The sequence below is a fragment of the Cydia amplana genome, chromosome Z, assembly GCF_948474715.1.
Source record: "Cydia amplana chromosome Z, ilCydAmpl1.1, whole genome shotgun sequence".
Taxonomy (NCBI): Eukaryota; Metazoa; Arthropoda; class Insecta; order Lepidoptera; family Tortricidae; genus Cydia; species Cydia amplana.
Window position 1 is genome coordinate 32,334,502 of NC_086096.1, and position 23,458 is coordinate 32,357,959.

The 23,458-nt window shown below is 37.1% G+C and overlaps 1 protein-coding gene across 1 annotated transcript in view; it reads left to right on the forward strand.

Annotated features, from left to right (window-relative positions):
• Positions 1-11,770, forward strand: part of LOC134661110 (uncharacterized) — a 37,982-nt gene extending 26,212 nt beyond the window's left edge. The window contains exons 2-7 of the mRNA XM_063517058.1: positions 767-882; positions 3,660-3,794; positions 4,523-4,673; positions 8,499-8,716; positions 10,235-10,348; positions 11,408-11,770. Of these exons, the coding sequence (XP_063373128.1) occupies positions 767-882; positions 3,660-3,794; positions 4,523-4,673; positions 8,499-8,716; positions 10,235-10,348; positions 11,408-11,638 (965 nt within the window). The 3' untranslated portion in view covers positions 11,639-11,770. The remainder of the gene's footprint in view (positions 1-766; positions 883-3,659; positions 3,795-4,522; positions 4,674-8,498; positions 8,717-10,234; positions 10,349-11,407) is intronic.
• The last annotated feature ends 11,688 nt before the right edge of the window (positions 11,771-23,458 follow it).

The window sequence follows — 23,458 nt, forward strand, 5'->3', positions numbered from 1 at the left end:
ACTTAAGTGATACGTTTGTATAATAAATTTCGTGATAAGAGTCAAAGATGACATGACTTACAAGCTGTCTCCTTTCGGCAATAGTGGCCCCAGGCGGCAATCCAAACAGATAAATCATGATGAGAAAATAGGACTGACATTTTAAGGACTCGACACCGTTCTTTAGCGTAGCCACTTCGGGTGCAGTACACAATCCTTTCGTTTCGATATTTTAACACGCGGTTTCGACTTTGTCTCCGTGAACATAAATAAAAAATCCAAATTCTTATTCGACAAGGTGTTCCATCGAAATGGTGTCACGGACAGCAAAGGCTGGTTTACTTGTACCTACCTACAAGAACATGCGGGCTTGTGCAATCGAGAAAGGTCACAACACTGAAATATGTGGGAAACATCATCCCCGGCCATATCCGTTTGAATTAATGGTCTACTACCGGATTCACTCGTTTAAATATCTAACATATCCATCGCCGAGTAAAGCAGCACAGACATTAGACAACAAGCGGTCTTAGGCTCTTTTGTTTTGTTATGTTCGCGTAGGCATTTTTATGAATGTGTGTGAACGGAAAGACCTTGCTAAAGCACGCTAAAGTTTAGCATCTGCGGATAGTCTAACAAAGGTCAGTATGCACAGTACAGCTATAAGTACTTACACTAGGTCATAGACGTGGCAGGACGTCGTTCCAAAACTCGTTGTCACGCCATCAATTGTGTAATGGAAACTAATGGAAACAGCTGCTCAACAGTGAGTTGTTTCTTGTTCCAGGTACGGACGTGTGTCCTATGAAGTCAGTGGTCCGCCGCATCGGACAACAGCTGTTCACCGCCCTTAGCAGCAAGGGAATGGCGATGCTGGTCAACCATGGCGTCGCCGAGGAGAAGGTAAATTAGATACTAGTGGTAAAATATATTGCAACTATGTGTATGTACACACCTTTGTTTAACGCCCGACGCAAAAAGAGGAGTGTTATATATGTTTGAAGTCAATGTCAGTCTGTCGCATCGGACTCTCCAACGGATGGGCCGATTTTGATGGGCTTATTTACGTAAAAGTGAGTTTGCTTGCGGTGGTTCTTTAGCTATGAAAATAAAATAACTTAATATAATATCTTTTAAAAAAAAAGGGAACCGCCTTCAAAAAACCAACCCACTGAAAAACACAAAATAATTTTTATATGGCACCCCTATACGTGTCCAGTCCATATCCCGTCGTAAAGCAAATTTCTGCCAAAAAGTAATTCATACCTAATAATAAGAAAATTAATAATCATCCGGGTAATTACTTAGTTTTTGAAGTCGGAGCCAAACCAAAATTTTTGAGAACCGATATTTTAGACAACGAAGAACGCTGCACTTACTTGCATTATAAAGACGTACTTAATTTAGTTCTTGTGGGTACTATGTACTCGTATTTTTTTTCTGATTGGTAGTAAAGCATGTTTTTGTTGGTTTGGCACCGCCTTCAAAAACTAAGTAATTACCCGGATGATTATTAATTTTCTTATTATTAGGTATTAATTACTTTTTGGCAGAAATTTGCTTTACGACGGGATATGGACTGGACACGTATAGGGGTGCCATATAAAAATTATTTTGTGTTTTTCAGTGGGTTGGTTTTTTGAAGGCGGTTCCCTTTTTTTAAAAAAGATATTATATTAAGTTATTTTATTTTGGTTTTATTTTTGTTAATTTTTAATTCTTTTTTATATATTTTATTTTATTTTTTACTTTTTAGTGATAGGTAGGTACTTCATTTATTTTAGGTTTTGGGCTAAAATAGTAGTTTGTTAGGCTCTCCATTTAGTGTTAGTGTAATTTAGTATTAAGTTAATTTGGTTTGGTTTTTTTTTAAAGTTCATCGACCCACCTAGTGGAACTCTGCAACATAGGCAATTAGGCACACGACGACAAGTCGGTTAACCGAAACAAAGTGTGCCTATGTTGCATCAAACCTGAGTTCCACTAGGTACAGCAAGGGTTCAGCATCAGCTCTATCTTGGGTACTGATCTCCCAAGTGCTCATCAAGATGTGACGGATGACCAAAAGATCGTGGGCCTATGTTGCACCAAACCTGAGTTCCACTAGGTACAGCCAGGGTTCAGCATCAGCTCTATGTTGGGTACTGCTCTCCCAAGTGCTCATCAAGATGTGACGGATGACCAAAATAGCATGGGCCTATGGTGCACCAAACCTGAGTTCCACTAGGTACAGTCAGGCTTCAGCATCAGCTCTATCTTGGGTACTGCTCTCCCAAGTGCTGATCAAGATGTGACGGATGACCAAAATAGCGTGGGCCTATGGTGCACCAAATCTGAGTTCCACTAGGTACAGCCAGGGTTCAGCATCAGCTCTATCTTGGGTACTGCACTACCAAATGCTCATCAAGATATGACGAATGACCAATATAGCGTGGGCCTATGTTGTGCCAAACCTGAGTTCCACTAGGTACATCCTGAGTTCCACTAGGTACAGCCAGGGTTCAGCATCAGCTCTATCTTGGGTACTGCTCTCCCAAGTGCTCATCAAGGCGTGTCGGATGATCAAAACAGCGTGAGCCTATGTTGCACCAAACCTGAGTTCCACTAGGTACAGCCAGGGTTCAGTACCAGCTCAGATCTATGTATACTAAAACCTTCTCCAGAATGTAAGAAACACTTTTCTGAAAACCGCATCAAAATCGGTTCAGCCAAACGCGAGATAATCGCGAACAAATATACATACATACATACATACATACGGGTCAAACTGAGAACCTCCTTTTCTCAAACATGCAATGAAATGTCGTCGCTCCGGGCGTTATATCAGGCTTCGAAGTATCACGTTTAGGGCGGAGCAACTCAAGAGAACTGTAAAGGAATTTCATACGAAATTGAAGGCCTAGGCCGGGAAGTAATTTTTTTTTAATTCAAATGTAAACATGGGGTCTGTGTCCATGAACAGGCTAAACAGCCGAATTATATTTTTTTTTTAAATATTTTTAGTGAATGAATGGTTATCGGACCAAAATATCCGTGTTAACGCCTGTTATACACGAACGTACTGATATTAAGAATACGAATCTGTATTATTCAATGTGTTGATGAATAAATTTAAAATCTTGTCTATACGTAAGTCACCAGAGACCATAGACAATATTTAAAATCCTCAGCATTTATTTTATTTATTGAAATTGAGATTCTTATTATCAGGTTGTGTATAATGGCCCTAATAGGGTCTATTCGAATACTACACACGCGAAATACGGACGACTTCCGTAAAAAAAAGTCTTTATGGCAGGATTGGAAGAAAAATTAAAAAACTTTAGTCGTGTAGCTATTTGTGGTTGATATTTATAATTTGTTTTTTTGAGTGGTGATTTTTTTTATTTCATTGCATATGTTTGAGAAAAGCACTATACATGCCTAGCCGTGAAAAGGTCTTGCCGACTTCGTATCACTATCCGGCCTCCCTACGGTCGGCCGTCTATACCTACTCACCCGGCAAGCCCTTCTTTCCCGGCGTCTGCAGTAATGTACTATTTTTTTTGAAGGCGGTTAATTAATAGAAATCGATTGCCATAAGAATAAGAATGTGTTGCGATATATTTGGTCCTGAACTGTGAAGTTATGAAGAATATGTATTTAGTGTAGGTCATTTAAATTTAGCAATTCATTTACAGTTAAAAGCAGTATACGCAGACTTGGACAACTTCTGCGCGCTGCCGGAGGGATGTCAGGCGCAATACCTCCGCAACCCGGCCAACAACCATGGTTACGTGCGCCCGGGGACCGAGCAGTTCGACACCACCATGACGGTAAATATGAATACTTTAGCGAACACAAATAGGACTTGAAAAAACGACCCCAATTTTCTTATGTCCAGAATTCTGTTACAGTTATTGCGCCTCTTAGGGGTTAATAGAATTGCAGGCAAGTAATAAAATTTACAAAATTCGACGTTCAGGGAGAGAGGGTGGTTTATGAATATCTAAATTCTAAAGTAACGAAAGGGCTTAACCTCAACATACAATACATAGGTACATAGGAAACAAGGCGCAGATAAGTGATTTGCTCGATCAGTAGCCGTACCGTAAGTTTGCATTTGACATTTACGTTAGCGACTGCGTGAACTCGATCACACCAATACATCAGTGCGAGCGAGATAGACTGCGATCGGGTTCACGCAGTCAATACGGTAAACGTCAAGTGTCAACAACTATTGGTAACCGGCGTATAGGTTTCATAAAAAAACTCTTAGGTACCTACTTACAGAAAGACCTAACTAAAGGATTAGGAAGTAAGCAAAGTCCGAAACAGAGTAAGTTCGCAAATTGCAGGCATCTTTCTCTGCCACTATAATTACGCCTTAATTGGAGTAAAAGAGAAAGATGTCTGCAATTTGCGAACTTCCGTGTTCGCGGTAGGTCCTCAGACAATGACAAAATGGGTTCGTCAAAGAGGAAAACGATGAATGCAGATGTTGCTTAACGTTTGAAGGATGTAGGGCATTACTTTACAAAAAGCACGTACGTTATGTTAACAGGAGCTGCGGCACTTGTTCAACATCACGACGCTCTCGGCGTCCTCCATGCCTGCGCAGGAGATCCCCGAGTTCACGAAGCACGCCGTACCCCTGGCGCAGGACCTCACGAACCTGTCTCGCGTTCTGCTGCAGGCGCTCGCTTACGCTTTTGGTAAATATTTCTTTTTGAAGTGAAAACTTCTTTAGCGGCGCTGTGCACTTTTTGTGATGGGGAAAAAATGTTAAACTCGCGACAGGTAAGATTCGTCAGACGTAAGACGGACACGTGACCTGATCGAAAAATTGTTACAATGTCATTGAGTTTTTCTTTATTGATTTAAATGCCATCTAGTGAGCTTCCCTCTAACTGGTACTAATATAACTCGAGTACTAACAGTGATGTGCTTAGGGGTTTCAAGTAATGCGACGAAATAACGCTAGATGGCGTTGACCTCAGTTATACATAGTGCTGCAGACATTTTGCACTAGTCATTGAGTTTTTTTTTTACTACAAAACGTCCAGCGTTTGGACTTAGGGTCTGTTTCACAATGTTCAAAGTCCTGAATAAGCTACTTGCCGCTTATCTGACGAACGTTTAACCATCTTCAAAAGTGCTGTATAGGTACGCGTAGAGTTTTATCTGGCAGTTAATTTATTTGTTAGTTTAGCTATCCAATATTTTACTCAAACTTTGTGAAACAGCCCCTTAGTCTCATAATAATAGTAATACATTTTTATTTTTATTTACAGTCTCACCGCTGTGTAGAACCTATTCGTATCAGACTCAGATACCGTCATATGTTGCTCACTCTCATACCTTTTGCTTTTATAATGCTTTTGTTTTTGTTATTTAACTGCCTTGCGAAGTCTCACGTGTTAGGTATACAATATGTTACGCGTTACGCTATATTATTTAATCAATCCATTCCGTTTGCAGTTAGATTGAAGTACCTAGTTTCTAGAAACACACAATTAGTTAGTCAGCATCAAAAGTAGCGTATCATACTCAAGCGCCAAAAAGTATCTACCATTCTCTGATAGTAACAAAAGAGACATGTCTATATGTAGTATAATTTAAACTGTTTCAGATATCTTTGAACGCGAACTATGGAGATAAATCTGTAATTGGAAAAGTATTCTAAAGTGGCATATTCTTAGGACGTGTTGTTTCATACGCTACTATTGATGCTGGCTGTACATTTCTTGCAAAAGTATGATCTATAGTAGGTAGGTATTTTTTGTGAAACATAAAAGCCCTTAAGGCTTGACGTATTTTAGAGACTTTATACTGGACTTTTACTATTTACTTTTAAATGGGAATTAAAGTAACTTGTAGCACATAAATATTGTCATCGTTGTTGCATCGCAGCCATCGATTATTATCAAACGCACTTTGACTGTTGCGTCAATCAATTACAACCGGTTCAATGCCTATTCAATAAATCATAGAATCATAATCAGACTCACAGAACAGTCAGTTATTTAATTTAATTTTTAATAATTTTAATTTATTTCATTGAATCTAAAGTAATACATAATACAAGGGGTTGAGACCTTCTAGTAGGTATGTTTTAATGTTTTAATGTTTATTTGGGCACAGACGGTACATGTTTCTTATAACTAATGTCTATATATCATTCATAAACCAATACAGTTGCCATTGCCACCACTTACTAGCTCATTCAAGAAAAACAAAATTCGGGATAGCTATATTTTAAAAATTAACAACAACAGTCAAATTAGGACAAGGGCTTAAATTAATGAGATATAACTATTTTTATACATTAAATACGCAATTAAAGTGTAAAGATACAGTGTCTTTAATTCGTTTGTTCATTTAAAACCAAAAGTACTTGATGTTTAAATTTAGTCAAGGAGTCATTAAATATATCAATTTTTGAAAAAATATCATTGTTGAATCTACATGTATAGTGTAGGTACCTGTATCAGAAAGCCTCGCCCGTCCAATTGACTGAATTGGTAACTAATTAGAACATTGTAATACATTGTCATATTAATCTGAGTATAACTATGTTTCATTGAGTATCTTAAGCTTAAGAAGTTAATATTATATTTGAAGCTGCAATAACTTATAGATGCCTGTAGTTTATTAGGGTTCCGTAGCCAAATCGCAAAAAACGGAACCCTTATAGATTCGTCATGTCTGTCTGTCTGTCTGTCCGTCTGTCCGTGTATGTCACAGTCACTTTTCTCCGAAACTATAAGAACTATACTGTTGAAACTTGGTAAGTAGATGTATTCTGTGAACCGCATTAAGATTTTCACACAAAAATAGAAAAAAAACAATAAATTTTTGGGGTTCCCTATACTTAGAACTGAAACTCAAATTTTTTTTTTCATCAAACCTATACGTGTGGGGTATCTATGGATAGGTCTTCAAAAATGATATTGAGGTTTCTAATATCATTTTTTTCTAAACTGAATAGTTTGCGCGAGAGACACTTCCAAAGTGGTAAAATGTGTGCCCCCCCCCCCCCCTGTAACTTCTAAAATAACAGAATGATAAAACTAAAAAAAATATATGATGTACATTACCGTGTAAACTTCCACCGAAAATTGGTTTGAACGAGATCTAGTAAGTAGTTTTTTTTTAATACGTCATAAATCGCCTAAATACGGAACCCTTCATGGGCGAGTCCGACTCACACTTGGCCGCTTTTTTTATATATAAGAATTAGTTATTTTAATGGAGCTAACCTTGATCAGGTCCTCTTACTCGTTTTTGCATCTCGCAGTTGTTTCGTTTGTGTCGCCTATACAGACAGTATCTATACCTTGATACTAGGAATAGGTACAGTTTTGCAATAATGTCTTACATAATACAAATGTCTCACAATAATATGTGACTCACATTTATGGCCGTACCAATAAGGTCGTGCCAGGTCTCTTTGCACGCAGGTGACTGTACTCTGACAGTTAAGTACCTTATGCAGATGACAATAATTAGCTATGATTTTTCTAACAGTCAAAGTTTGTTTGCTTTGCTTTTTTATTATGAATACGTATTAAAATGCTTGCAATGCGAAATAGGCCATTTTAATTTGCCCTCTTAATAAACGTCTAACCTTGAGGTATATCTATTTATAGCTATTCCTCAACTTTTTCTGCTTTATTATTTAGCTGTAAGGAATTTTATATGAGCAATCGAACCTCTTACTTTTTAGGGTTCCGTAGCCAAATGGCAAAAAACGGAACCCTTATAGATTCGTCATGTCCGTCTGTCTGTCTGTCTGTCTGTCTGTCTGTCCGTCCGTATGTCACAGCCACTTTTCTCCGAAACTATAAGAACTATACTGTTGAAACTTGGTAAGTAGATGTATTCTGTGAACCGCATTAAGATTTTCACACAAAAATAGAAAAAAAAATACATTTTGGGGGTTCCCCATACTTAGAACTGAAACTCAAAAATTTTTTTTTCATCAAACCCATACGTGTGGGGTATCTATGGATAGGTCTTCAAAAATGATATTGAGGTTTCTAATATCATTTTTTTCTAAACTGAATAGTTTGCGCGAGAGACACTTCCAAAGTGGTAAAATGTGTGTCCCCCCCCCCTGTAACTTCTAAAATAAGAGAATGATAAAACTAAAATAAATATATGATGTACATTACCATGCAAACTTCCACCGAAAATTGGTTTGAACGAGATCTAATAAGTAGTTTTTTTTAATACGTCATAAATCCCCTAAATACGGAACCCTTCATGGGCGAGTCCGACTCGCACTTGGCCGCTTTTTATTTATTGTCAGTATTATTCTAAGTGATGTTGCTGTAACTACTAGTAGAACGTACAAATATGTATTAGGATAAATCACTAGAAAATCCTTTTCCCCTGCTCCCAACACTGAACTTACGTTCTCCTTGTTAAGTAAGTAATTCACTTTCGACATAGTTGTAATTAAATAAATCCCAAATCAAATTAAATAAATATCGAATTTATCATGAATTATGTATTATGTACATTTGTGGGTACAGGTCTGCCGCCGGCCACGCTGCTGACGTGCCATTCGGGCATGCTGTCCAGCGAGGGCCGCAACCCGTCCACCATGCGGCTGCTGTACTACCCGCCCGTGCCGCCCGAGGACGTGGGCCCGTGCTGTGAGAGCGACGCCGTGCACTACACCCGCTGCGGCGCGCACGCCGACTACGGCACTTTCACGCTACTTGCGCAAGACTCCGAAGGCGGCCTCGAGGTATTTTTACTTGTGAAACCATTTTTTATCGTTGACAATGACGAATGCACAAGAGAGTGGAAAAAGAACGGGTTCTAAATATAGTTGTCAATTGGAATTAGAAAAAATCTATGAATAACTGTTGTGGGTATTTTTAGTGAGTTTACCTAATCGTACGAGGTCATGCTTTATTAAGTTTAGTTTCCGCTTACGTCCAATTATTTAGCAACAATCGTAACAAAGAACAATAAATTAGTAACTTGGGAAGCATCAAGAAACGTTTGCTAAGAGACACGCAATGCAGGTTATTTCACTTAACACATTCAGTACGCGCTACGAGCGTAGCCGATAACATGGGAAAAACCGTATGTAGCGAGAAGCGACTACGGATAGTACACCTGCCTGGCGGGTTGCTAGCAGTGAATGCGTTAAGAGCCGTAAAGATATTGCTCGTTTTTAGCAAAAAATGGTATCGTCTTGGGTCGTCCCATTCGTTTTTCGTCAAGTTCTTAAATGAGTCCTATTCTGCTTTCGTCATTCTACATTCGTCACAATCGTCAGTGGCTTTCAATGTAGAATGCGTGACGAAAGCAGAATAGGACTAATTTAAGAACTTGACGAAAAACGAATGGGACGACCCAAGACGATACCCAAAAAATTACAGGCTATCAAAAGTCGGTAAACATTTCATCTTTATACCTAACCCAAGGTCACCAACGAACATATGAATTTTTGATGACTAATTTGTATTTTACTCCATTTTATTTTTGAACCGTTTATTTAAAAAGTATCACGTCTAAAAACAGATCCAGTGTTCGGCAGATTACCCCGAAATAAGTACCCTGTTCTCCGCCTATAAGTACCTGGTTCGCTGGTTAATAATAGGCTATAGATAGATCAAGGTCAGTGCCAAGGCCATCAGATCAATATCATGGTAATGTTCTGAGGTCGTTCGCACCAACCGCGTAGAACGCCCAATATATTTTAACGTGTAGTATTTCCTCATAACTTGAATTTGTTGTTCGTCTTCCGTGTCAGCCTGTAGCTACCTAATAGACGATGTTTGTCCGTCCACATATTATATACTATATACGGAGGCACTCCTTATTCCGACTCCTTTATCATTGCGTACGGTCAGCCAAGAAAGTCTACCACTTTCTTGGCTGACTGTACAAACTAGAAACACCAGCTACCTAAAGTGAAAAAAATGCGAAAGTATTTATAATAAGTTTGGATCTCAGCAGTTTGATCAAGTCTCTATACCCATAGAGACTTTATACTCGTAAGTCTACCACTTAAATGAGGTGGTGGTGGTTGGTGTTATTTCTAGCTTAGTTTTGGGACTAATTCTATAGTTAGAGTAGGTACTTAAGTTTTACTTTTTTTAAATAATTGAAATAATAAAAATCAGTCCCACACAGCCAAGCCTTGAACCAGTCCATTGACTAAAATAACTCGCCAACTGACTCAGTCGTCGATTATAACTTTCAAGCAGAGTTACGTATTTCAACTAACATGAGTATGTGAAATTGTTTCCAGGTAAAACTGAACGGCAGCGAAAAGTGGCAGTCAGTCGGCCATCTTCCCGGCGCCATCTTGGTGCAGACCGGGGAACTGCTCGCCACTTGGACAACCAACATTCTGCCGGCCCTGGTCAGTAACATTTACATATAAGGTCTAACAAACCTATTTATCAGTTTCATTAGAACAAAATAAAACTAACCCACTCTTTCCTCTTTTTTGTATTATTTTGTCTACCTAGGCTCCACTGACAAGCGACTATTGCCAAACTATTGGCCCCAATATGTACTTGGCCCTTGGGTTTTTTTGCTTAAGTTCACTAGTATTAAAAATGGAATGCAATAAGTTTGTTATTTTCTTAGGAAAAAATAAAAATATTTACATAACATCGATGACAACACGAACTGTCGCGTTGACTAACAGTTTATTTACATACCGCAGTACTTTATCAACATTGTGAAATTATTATAAAGTAAAAGTAAATCTTTATTTCAGTACATATTTGATATTGAGCATAAGTATTAAACAAAGAGGTTAAGCAAGTACTCGAATAACATAAACCAAGAACAAATTATACATGGTTCCTACACTAGGCAGTGCCTGTCCCGTAGGTAGCCGACACAGTTACGAGTATTCAAACGACATGTAGCGCGTAGTTAACACAATCAGGCTTAGATTATTGCAGGTCATACTTATTAAAACGAAACTTATTTAAAAAATTACAAATAATATTAATATAATCTATGAAGTTAAATATTTATTTACATTTTGAGCTTACTAAGGTGTAGCGAAATGCAGGTGTGTAAGTGCGTGTGTGTGCAAGTGAAGGGGGCGAGTTTGTTTGTATGTATGTTATGTTTGTGTATAGGTGAATAAACTAGTCCATGTGTTTATGCTAGGTATTTCTTCTATCTCCTCATAAGATAGCGTATTATGTTCTGGAGGAATTTGTAATGTGGAAACGTCACAATTATTGTTATTGCACCATCGATATTTACGTTATGCACGACAAACAAAACAACTCTGTAACAAAATAATTAATCATTGCATTTCAAAATACTAACTAACCCTAAACTGTAGTTTTTATAACGCAAAATTGTATTTTTAGTTATATATTTAGATAGCTTTCTCTTCCCGGCAAGCATAAATGGATTCTTTTGTGAGATATTTTTTAAACTTTGAATGCTACAGATGCACCGCGTAGTGGTCCCCTCGGGCACCTACGCTCGCGCTCGCGGCCGCCACTGCGTCGCCTTCTTCTGCCACCCGGACACCGACGCGGTGCTGCCGACCCTGCCGCTGCGCGCCGCGCCCGCGCCCGTGCCGCCCGTCTTCACCCCCCACACCCACTTGACCTTCCACCACCGCCTGCTCAACGCCGCCCACCACATCCAAAAGCGCTTCAGAGAGACGTACGCCTGACTAGCGCGTACGGGGCACAAACACTACATCGTGCCGCTTGAACGACGGCATACAGCCCCGTGAACATCTTCATGAACTTTACAGCGGGCGTATTTCTCTTCTGCGTTTCCTCTTTGTAGCCCATTGCAGCACCACGGTTTGAAAACTTCATTTCATGTCACACGGCGCACGACCACGCAATGCACCTTTGAACAGTTTTACTTGTGTTAACTCACGAATTCCTATTAGCAACTGGTTTCTGACTTTAATCACGAGATGAAAGAGCGATTTTCAGAAGAGAAATGTAAAAAATAGCTTGATATAATCTATTTTTTCAATACAACTTGCGCCCGCGACAGCCACTAACAAGAGAGAACGTTTGCCAAACACCGGGTGTACACATAAGGTACAAATTGTGTCGAAGTGAAAATGTGAACTTTTAACCAGCCTACATTCGTTCATAAACAACTACACTCCCAATTACTGCACAAAATGAACCAACATATCATACAGTATAAAGTGATTGGCATATCAAAGACAGTAACGTAGTTGATTTTCTCAGCATGTTACTTGACGTACCTAATAATTGTAAGTAGAATCATGTTAACTTGCGGCAATGATTACTGATTAGTGTTTTAGGAGTGCGCAATTAGTGAATTTAATAACGAGCCTATGGACTAAAGCGGTTGCTGTGAAGAGGAGCCGAAGCCGAAGCGACATGTGTACACCCTGGCTCAAGAGGCGCGATCAGTGTTCCCGATGCACTCTCTAAAGATTCTTGAAAATTTAGCCTAATATTCGTCTCGCGAGACGCGAACCGTATTTTTACACATATGAATGTATAATTAAACGCACGGACCCGAGTGTGAATGCTTGGCCAACACATCTATCCAACTAAACGAAATAACCTTTTTAGATAAGCGAGCCACGTTCAACTGTTAAAAAAAAAAAGAAAACGATGGCCTTCTTTATAAAAAATATATATAATTAGGCTAGAGCGTGGACAGCAGAACTGTCTTCTTTAAATACTACCAAAATGTGTTCTGCTAGAATTTATACGATTATATATACATTAACTATACTATCTTTTTCTAGTTGATTTTTATTACTGTAAAATATCTCGGCTCAGTTGGATTTTTTTTCCTAATAATACCTATTTTTTACGTACTTAATTTTGATTATTAAAGACTTTTTGAACCTTATAAAAACTTATTGTTGTTGTAGGAATGTGGACGTAACCGTTGTTTACATACTTTAAAATATGACATTGACATGTAATTTTTTTATTGCTATGAGATTAAAAATATACATCAGGTATACTTACCTTAAATATTTAACAGGTACTTAACTATATACCCCTCCTTTCGTAAAAAAACAACGGGTTGCACTGCGGGAATGCCGGCAGAAGTGAAAACTCAATGACTAGTGCAAAATGTCTGTGTAATTGAGGTTAACGCCATCTAGCGTTATTTAGTCGCATTTCTTGAAAGCCCTAAGCACATCACTGTTAGTACTCGAGTTATATTAATAGCAGTTAGAGGGAAACTCACTAGATGGCATTTAAATCAATAAATAAAAACTCGAATGACAGTTTTTAGATCAGGTCACGTGTCCGTCTTACGGTCACGGTGAGCTGCCGCGAGTTTAACATTTTTTTCCCACCTCAAAAAGTGCACAGCGCCGCTAAAGAAGTTTTCACTTCAAAAACAGGTTTAGCAATAACTAATTCCTATTAAAATTGGGGTTTTTTATTATTATTATTAATAATAATAATAATATTCGTGTCTGAACCAGTATTTGGTTACTTAATATATACTTATGTAGTTGAATTTTATTAGTTCGATTGCTATAGGTAATACGTATGTAATTAAGTGAAACGTAAGGCTACGCATAAAATGCTCCTGTTGAAGTATTTTCTTAATAATGGAAAAATGTTAGCAAATACAAACTATCTTGACATTAAAAAGACAAAAGCATATTCTTGCCCGAGATTCAGATGTTTCAAAATAACAAAGACAATTGTTTTTTTTGTATTATTTTAATTATTCAAATTTATGTATTATGTCATTCCCGAACTGGCATTTCACTTATTTAATTGTGATGTTTTTTATGCGTAAATTGCAAAAAAAAATTACGTAATTAAGCGTAATTAAGCGTAGTTAAGAAGCTGTGAATCAGATTAGTCTTAGGGTAATTTATTCATTTGTGTTACGAAAATTAACCATGTAAATCGTACTGTGTTGTATTTATTTATTGTACTTAATTCATACACATATAAGTCTACGCAGAAACACTTTCATGCATATAACTTAAATAACCTTAATTGTCGTAACACAATGAAATCAATTGACTTTAGACTAATTTACAGGTCCTTAACTATGTAATATGTTTTTATTGCAATTCACTCTTATATTATATTTAATATTTTCGTGTTTTAAGGATTTTGTGCTTTTAGTATTACTGTCAATAATTATTATGACTTGCGAGTCGGCATCTACTTAAATTTAGTGTGTATCAATGTGTATTAGTTAAATAGCAATTAGCGGCTCGGCGTCGTCTTTCTACCCTAATATTATGCTTTTCTTCTGTTAAATTTGTAAACTTGGCTTCTTGCTTTGAATTTAAAGCGATATTAGTTTTAAATTTAAATGTAATCATTTGTATCGTACATATTTCAGGCCACTGCTAATTAACACGACTTTTATTACTTATTATTAAGTGAATCGTGTCATTGCACCGATAGCTCAATTTTTTACGCCTTGTTTTACGTATTTACAGAGTAAGTTGCGTTAGAACATCGAAATTTATGAGTTAATTACAAAACAGACGAAAGCTAATGAATTTCAATAATTCCGTTCAAATATAAATCAGTTTCAACACATTCATAAAGATTGTATATTACAAAAGAATTTTATACTTACATTTACTAGGAATTAACAATACTTTCTGAATAGTACAGTAAAAAATACAAAAACCAATCTAGGTAATATGATTGGATTGACCTTTTGAAATATATAGATTTACAAATGATTTGAAGACTTCTTAATTCTTGAATGGTTATTTATGGGTTATGTAATGTATTTCCATTCAAGCATGTCGATGCATATCAACCTTCCTTAAATTCATCGAATACAGCAAAGAAGTTAGTAAATAAACTAGTGAACTTCCCAGTTTTGATATGCATCAGAGCTATTAATGTATTAGGTACTTAAAAGTAATCTAAATATTACCTGTAATACCCAATAAGTATTAAAATTAGAAGAAAGAAAAGAAGAAGAAAATAAGTTGATTAAAACTGTATAGATAAATGCAACCAATGTCCGAGTACATTACCTAGCTCAAGTGTCAAATATTATGTACTTGCATGATCACACATATTTTCACTAGCAGGTTCAAGTCACATATGTGTTTAGTCCGAAAAAGTACAAAATTGTACTTTAAGGAAGGTACAAACTTCTAAGATATACGGATTAGTACATGCATTGTTTTGCTCTCACCTCTCATCTTCGTATTTACAAAGTAAACCGAAACTACACTGTAATAGTACCACAATACCCACATAAACATTTCCGATTTAGTACCAGAACAATAACGCCAATATTTCCATTTCAATATTCAAATGTTATAAGAAATAAATATTATTATGCAATTGTATGAAACAAATAAATATGAAACTGGTGTTTTATTTATTTTGTATACCTTTCATTAAACTGGGAGATCACATAAATATTGTTAGTAAAATTGTTAACGAGTCAATAGGAACCCATGCCCAAAAGGCACAATTTTAATACCGCCAGTGTTACACGCAATGTTTTTATCACACTTTCGAAGAAAAAAGTTTTAAGTAAGCTAAATAAAATAAATTATAAATAAGGAAAAATTACACATGCCGGCCGCCATCGATTTGAAGTACTTAAAAGGCATAAGCATGAAAGGCAAGAAACTCATTTGACATACAGCCTCGAATGGAAATTGTGTAAAAAGAATTAAAACAGCTATTAAATTATATCAATTGAACTTTTTTTACCATAAACAAAAGAAATTAAATTTTAAAGTAAATTGCACATAGCTTGTTTAAAAATCCATAGCTCCCTAGGGAATAAAATGGGCTACACATGCGGACAATGCCATATGCTTTGTACCTACATAATATACGAGTCAGTGTGATCTGATGAAAAAGTAAATAACTTAGTCCAATGCTGCCCGCCCTACCACACGTAACAGCATTATGTAGCATTAGAATACCAGTTTTGGTAGTGGGGTGGTTTTGCATTTGATATTAAAATATACATGTACACTTACACACATGGCAAATGAACCGGGGTCCGAAGCATAAGGAATACTAATGCATAAAGCATACCTATACATATATTTAATGGATCTATCGCGAATAATTTTTGTTTACCTTTTGGAAATACTTAAATGCGAACAAAATTAATTCGCGATATATTACTTGTTAAAAATTATGTTATATTATGTGTTCAAAACGCGAAGGTATGGCGTTTAACATGAGGTGGACACAAATATTGCATTAACCAGAGAGAAGTCAATGAATATAAAGCGTTTCAACCTCCATGCAATGTCGCGTGTCTCAAATAATCTCAATATTTTTGTGTGTATTTATTGTGTTTATTAGCGTTATGCAATACGGAAAATGAAAACTGGCACAATTACGAGTACTAAAACAAAAGCACAGCCAGGGTTTTATTTTTTTTCACCGCACCAACTGGTAAAGGCACTCTTGATTGTTCAAAAACTGATAGCAAAGTTGCATTTTATTCACAATATCTGGGAAACTATAAAAACTCACAAATGCGCGTTTCTCAGAGATAAGACCTAGCTAGATCGATTTTTAGCCCCCGAAAACCCCCATATAGCAAATTTCATCGAAATCGTTAGAGCCCTTTCCGAGATCCCCGAAATATATATATATGTATCATTATATGTAAATAAATAAATATACATCAAGAATTGCTCGTTTAATTTATTCACATATGCGGGAAAGTAATCAAATGCAAATTTTGAGTTGTTTTCTTATGTTTGCTGGTAGAATTGACTTTTAAATGATGATTTTGAACTACAAATAAATACATACTTAATAACATTCATTTGGATTTGATTTTGTTTGATATCTTACAGTTAATATTTTCTTAGGGTTGGTGTGGTGAAAATTTTTGTGTGTCACTCGGGGGCAAATTCTGTTTAACCCTCGTGCTTTGAATCTCTCGCAACGATCAAGATTCTATTTTGCGAATCTTTCGCTTGCTCGGGTATCAATATTATTACGAGCGGTTAAACAACACTTTGCCCCCTTGTAACACAAATAACTATCTTTCATTTAAACGCATCCATGTTAGCGAGCGAGCAAGCGAAAAATACTGTTTAGAGGTACCGAGTAAGTATGTAATTTGTACTAAGTACATGACACTTGTGTTGACAGGAAGGTGTGATTTGGTTCGAATTATTAGGTACATACAATTGAGTTGATATACATACCTAACTAATGAAATGAAAAACAGTGGGTACAGTTTCTCATGTTTCAAACTGTAAGTACCCTTATCCAGGAGTCGTCTGACATATACATATAATAAAATGCAACTTGATAAATAATATCAACTTTCTTTCCCAGTGGAACAATACATCAATAATAGGCACTAATCGTATCCTATGAAGCGATCGGCCGGGTACGCGCGCCTATTTTAATTCCATCGCGGCATTATGGCAGCTATTTTGGAATTTTTATTTTGGCGCAGTTCGCGTGTGGTCGCCAGCGCCGCTTTTGGCGGGAAACTCGACGTCACAACAGCTTTGATTACCGACGTTGGTGGGGCTCTTCAAAAAAATTGTGACGTCGAAGAACGTGGTGACAGATGATATGGTGAGTGATCACTGATTTTGTTACAAACGTATCATTTGATGAAACCCTATGTTCTATGTAACCCTAAATTACCAGTAAAGATAACGTATTACGTTTTCCCCAGTGGATACGTCACTGGATTTTTTTTTAGCAACCGTCTTCCATCGAATCAATTTAGAAACCTTAATCGAAACTTGATACTATAAGTATGTCTACTAATAATTTTTGGAATACCTAACACTAACTAACAAACTACTAACAAAGTATATTTTTTTATTCGGTAGACTGAAATGACCATAAAATGAACATAGTATGAACATAAAATGTTATTTCATACTATGAAATGTCATTTTAGTCTACTGAATAAAAAATAGTTATTTTCGATACAAGTGCGAAAAAGAGGAAATTCGAAACGAGTGGCGATAAATTAAAACACGACCGAAGGGAGTGTTTTAAATCGACACGAGTTGCGAATTACTTATTCGCACGTGTATCGAACAACGTTTTACAGTACATATGGCACTTTAAAGTTTCGACATACGCACGAAAAGTGCTATTTTACGCACTAGTGCGGAAAAGTAGCCCCATATGTACTGTAAATAGACTTTAGAGATGTGTATGTTGGCTGGTCGGATTGACTTTTAAATTATTTTGAATGATAAATATGTAATAACGTTCATTTGTATTTGATATTTTACAGTTAGTATTTTCTTTGCTATGTGTGCTGAAAAATGTTGGGGTCACTCGGTGACAAAATTTGTTTAACCCTCGCAACGTTCAAGATCCCACTTTTCGAAACCACTCGCTAACCTCGTGGTTCTATTTTGGTTCTATCTTTCGCTTGCTCGATTTAGTATCAATTTAGGTACTTTAGGTACAACTCGTCCGTACTTTAAATAAAAAAATCTCGTATCTCGCTGCTCCTCAAAGTTGAACCGCAGTAACTCTATAATATGGATCCCATAAGGTAAAAGTTCCTGTGCTCGACCTGTTAATGCCCAATAGATGACACCCTGCTGTCACCTCTATTGACAATGACTTATTTTTAAAGATGACATGTATGTACTGTACTGGGACCGTGCCGAGCACTAGTACGTTTACCTTACATAGGTAGATATAGATGGTCTAGCAAATCTTGTCAGTAGAAAAAGGCGCGAAATTCAAATTTTCTATGAGACGATATCCCTTTGCGCCTACATTTTTCAAATTTGCCGCCTTTTTCTACTGACAAGATCTGCTTGACCAACTATACTACATTTTTCTTTTCAATGGTCATAGACAAACCAAGATACGAGTTTTTTTCAAAGTATAATGACAAAATGTACATAATGCACTGTTACGATGCATGGGGCTGAACAAGATTATATGTTTCATATGCACCTACATAACAAGTCTATATAATTCTCTATTTTGCCAATAAGGTGCATCCAATTAGCGGTTAAACAATATTTGCGTGATGAAATGAAGTACGAGTATGCGATAACCGCAACCGGACCATACCGGCTGGCTTGAACCGACCGTCCGCCCCCGCGGCCTGTCTGTCCAATAGATATCGCACAGGCAAGTAAACACCGCCATCGACACCAACTTAACTCGTGGCGAATAATGAAGAGAATCCTTTTACGCGCCTAAGATCAAACTTGTGTCATCGACACAGGGTCCAGTTTTGCTTGACTCGTGAGCAATGTTTGTACACGCAAATTCAGGTTTTACCTACACGCGCACCTTTCAATTTAACGATATCTCGACGCGACACGTGTATTGCATTAGGTACCTAATCTTCTAAGCTATCTGGTTTTGAACAGATTAAGGGAAGACGCCAAGCTATTTCTAACAAGGTATCATTTGGTGCGTGTTTTTTTTTCTGTACTTATTAGCCAATCAGTTTACATTATTTTCACCATAAGTACCACTTATTTAAAAGTAAAATGTGTTTAGGTAAATTATTATTACATATTCAAAGTTCACAAATAACTAATACCTGCACATTTTAGGCTGAACATTTGGCCGGATATTCGGCACGACGGGGAACCTGACGGCCGGATATTTGGTATTCGGCCAAACCACTATCCCAAAGCCACTATCTTGTGTATCTATCACAGTGTTACATTTGTAGGTTTAGGGCACTGTTTAATGTTATTTTGCTCGACATATCAACAGTCTAACTTAAAAAAATTACATTGCAGCAGTTTCAGTAGCACTTTATGAAATTTAAGTACTTATACCAACTTTCGCTTTTCCAACTGTAGATAATTTAATGGTTTCGTTTTAAACGGATACATGTTATGGAATAATCTAAAACAGAAGCTAATAGAAGGGTAAATCAACTTTTTCTCGACACTCTTTAAAGCCCGATTTTAAGTCATTTAAATTCACAAACATACGCATTTCTGTAAAAGAGAGAAGTCCCTTCCATAAAGGTCAGATGGCCCTACAATATGTACGTATACAAAAAAACGTAGCTAGTAGACAGTTGTATAGGACAATTTCTATATAATTTCTTGTGAGTTGTGAAAAAGTGAGGTAAAATAAGTAGGTATCTTATTGTCCCCTGGCTGACGGGACAGAATAACAACAAGAAATAGTTGATCCACTCAGAAACTAAATGCTCAGGATTCATAAATAGGTATACATAAGTAGCTTAGAGTATGTCTACTTGTTTAATTTTAGTAGGTACGTAATATTGAAGACAAAAACATATTCATGAAATGCTTATCACATGTTGATAAACATTTTTTCTATTTTTAGTTTCGACATTTTGATGATATTTTTGGTTATCTGGTAAATTGAGGTCCCTGACTACAACGAAACAACTGAAATTATCATCAAATGTAAAGACAGTTAAAATGTACCTATCCAAAGAAATGTGTCGTTCGAAACGCCCATGCTATTGACCTAGTACCTACGCCACTATAATAAATTAAAATACCAATATTCTAGAGGCTGTCCGGAAAGAGAAGAGTCGTGGAATGACTCTTCTCTTTCCGCACAGACTCTATCACGTACTTTTTCGATAAACGTTTGTACAAGACAAGTCGATTAAATCGATAGAACACAACCAACCGACCGTCAAATCATGCCAAAGATTGTATCTGGGGGCACGGTAGTGCCCCCGCCAAGACGAGCAAAGCGAAGCGCAAGGGCACTACCTACCTTTTCTCGAAGCGCTTCGTCGTTTTTTTGAACCCTCTTAACTTGGGTTTGGATTATACCAGATAAACAAAACTCTCGGGATATGATGTCAATAGTGGACTTATTAAGCATAAAAAAATTCAATTGAATAGCTCTTATACTTAAGATTTTATTAATATCTAAAAAAACCCGATTTCGTCACTGACTCACTCACTCACTGTTGATCATCAAAACCTCTAGGGTACTTCCTGAAGTCCTAGGAAGCTGAAATTTGGTATGTGAGATAGTATTAGTCCACAAACAACAAAATAATTCAAATACTTTAAATTATTAGCCCCTAAGGGGGTGAAAAGGGGGGTGGAATTTTGTATGGGAAATCAATAACCGCAGAACCGATTTAGTTGAAATTTGGTATGTAGATAGTTATTGTTATGGAGAAGGATATAAAATAGTTTCAACCCCAAAATCACCCCGTAAGGGTGAAAAGGGGTGGAAAAGGCGTTAGGGGAAAAAGGGGGTTGAAGTTTGTATGGGGAATCAGTAAAAAGCAGATTGTATATAAAATATGCCCCCAGGTATACGTATTTCAGGATTTTTAATAGTAAATCACCCACAACCCTTTAAATCAGAAGATTGTCATAAGCAACTTACAAAAAGACGTGAAATCCCACCAAAAACATTTTCATGTAAAATGTTGCCAAGACGAAACCATAAGGCTCGCACTGACAAAAAGTTATCAGATCTCTTGTAGAGCCAAGCTTCTAACTCTACAGGCCCTACCTTCACAGACTCTACACCTTAGTCAAAATATGTGGCTTGGCCGTTTCATTATTACAAGAACTATTTTATAATAAAAAATAATGAATAGCGAATACATTTTTCACCTAACGCCCATGTGACGAAACGATCAAGCCACATATTTGGACTAAGGTGTAGAGTCTGTGAAGGTAGGGCCTGTAGAGTTAGAAGCTTGGCTCTACAAGAGATCTGATAACTTTTTGTCAGTGCGAGCCTTATGGTTTCGTCTTGGCAACATTTTACATGAAAATGTTTTTGGTGGGATATTAATTTCTAAACAGAACTTAAAGAATAGATACAATTTGATACAAAATACTTCTATATATAGGTACTTATAGGCAAAATTTCGTACATTAAGTAGTGGTACCTATACTACCTATAAAGTTGTCCGAAGCGATGATTGACCAGTAATAATTGACCGTAAATTATATCGCAACACACAAGTTTATATTGTCAACCTGAATGTAATGTTCTTAATATGTCGCAATTTAATACTTTCTTGGATTGTTCATACGTTTATTATGTTAACGTCGACGCAGACGGCGCGATAAGCGAGCCGGCTGAAACCGGCGCGCGCGCCGCTGCTGGCCGCAGGGGGCCGTGCGCACACTCGCGCAAACGCAACGCACACACACTCTCGCTTGATACCGTACCGATAACGCTGTCGCTTTTGCTAGTTCAAACACGAACTAGGTATCTGATGACGCAGTATCTTACACCATATTTGCACTTGGATTCGCTATTTACAGAGCAACATTGCTTTATCATTGTCGAATGGATTAAAGCTGATATTGTTGGGATCGCGGTTTCGGAAGACCGTCTGCACGCGGGGACCAGCAGATCTACACGTGATTAGATAACCGTCCCGGACGGTCCTTACGTGGCTATCTAAATTTTCCGATGGCCTTACGAAATAATCCCTTATCTAGAGTACCTACCTATGTAGACAGGTTTGACAGTGACGTCGGTGACCAATCGGTCTGCGATTTATATACCTACCTAGCTGAAGTATGTTTATTACTTTAAAATATAATGTAGACAACTGGTTGAATAATAATACAGAGAGCAATAGGTACTAGTTATATGCTGTAAAATAATGTGTATAGGCACACCAGGCACTATGGTTGAAGCTGACGTAAGTAAGAATGTCCCTCATGTTTCAGAATTAAGTCAGTCGACGGTGGCGTTTTCACTACCCTGGCCCAAATGTCTTAGGTACCTACTTAAAGCAAATCAATGAGGATTAGCTTAACGCACGATAACGCACTTACGATTAAAAAAACATGACATTAGAATCAGACTCTATCTGATAGAGTCTGTAAGGGAACCAATACAATCTATGATTCTTCTCTTTCCGCACATATGCTATGGAACAAAAACCGTAGACCAAAAACAAACTTTCTATTTTAGTTTCTTAGAAACTACGAGTAAGTACGTTCTAAGGACGTTTTAATGGCACGCGTGACGTCATATCAGAAATACTGTTTGAAAATAAAATCTTACCCTGAGGTCTCTGACCCATTTTCTAATTAATTACCTATCAATATACCATGATGGCGCTAGGCAGTGTTTTATTCGGCCGAGTAGGCATATAGGCAGTTTTATTGGAAGGTAATAATTGCTTGGCTTAGCAAATATACCACCCAAGGTAACAATGTGGGCGTTCCTAAAACCATAATTTCCCTATTTGGGGTCATCTAACCACCTTATCCTACGAGTCTCGACAAAAGCTCCGCAAGCTCTGGCTTACCCAACTGATAAGTTTGTCACGCCTTCACTCTACAGGTATGTTATGTAGGTAGGTAAAGTAATACACGAAAAAAAAGCCTAAGTTCCCATATTTATTTAGTGATATAGATACTAATAGCCAAGAAAAATGGCTTAAACAATAAAACCAATGTTAACATACTTTATCCGGGTCTCATTTCTTTTTACAGTGTTTTTATTTGGTCAGAGATTACCGCTCTGTTTAGGTAGACAATTTCTATAAGTGTAAGTAATCAACACAAACAGACAATGACAAATTACAGCAATAAGGCCTTTCGCGGCCCAAT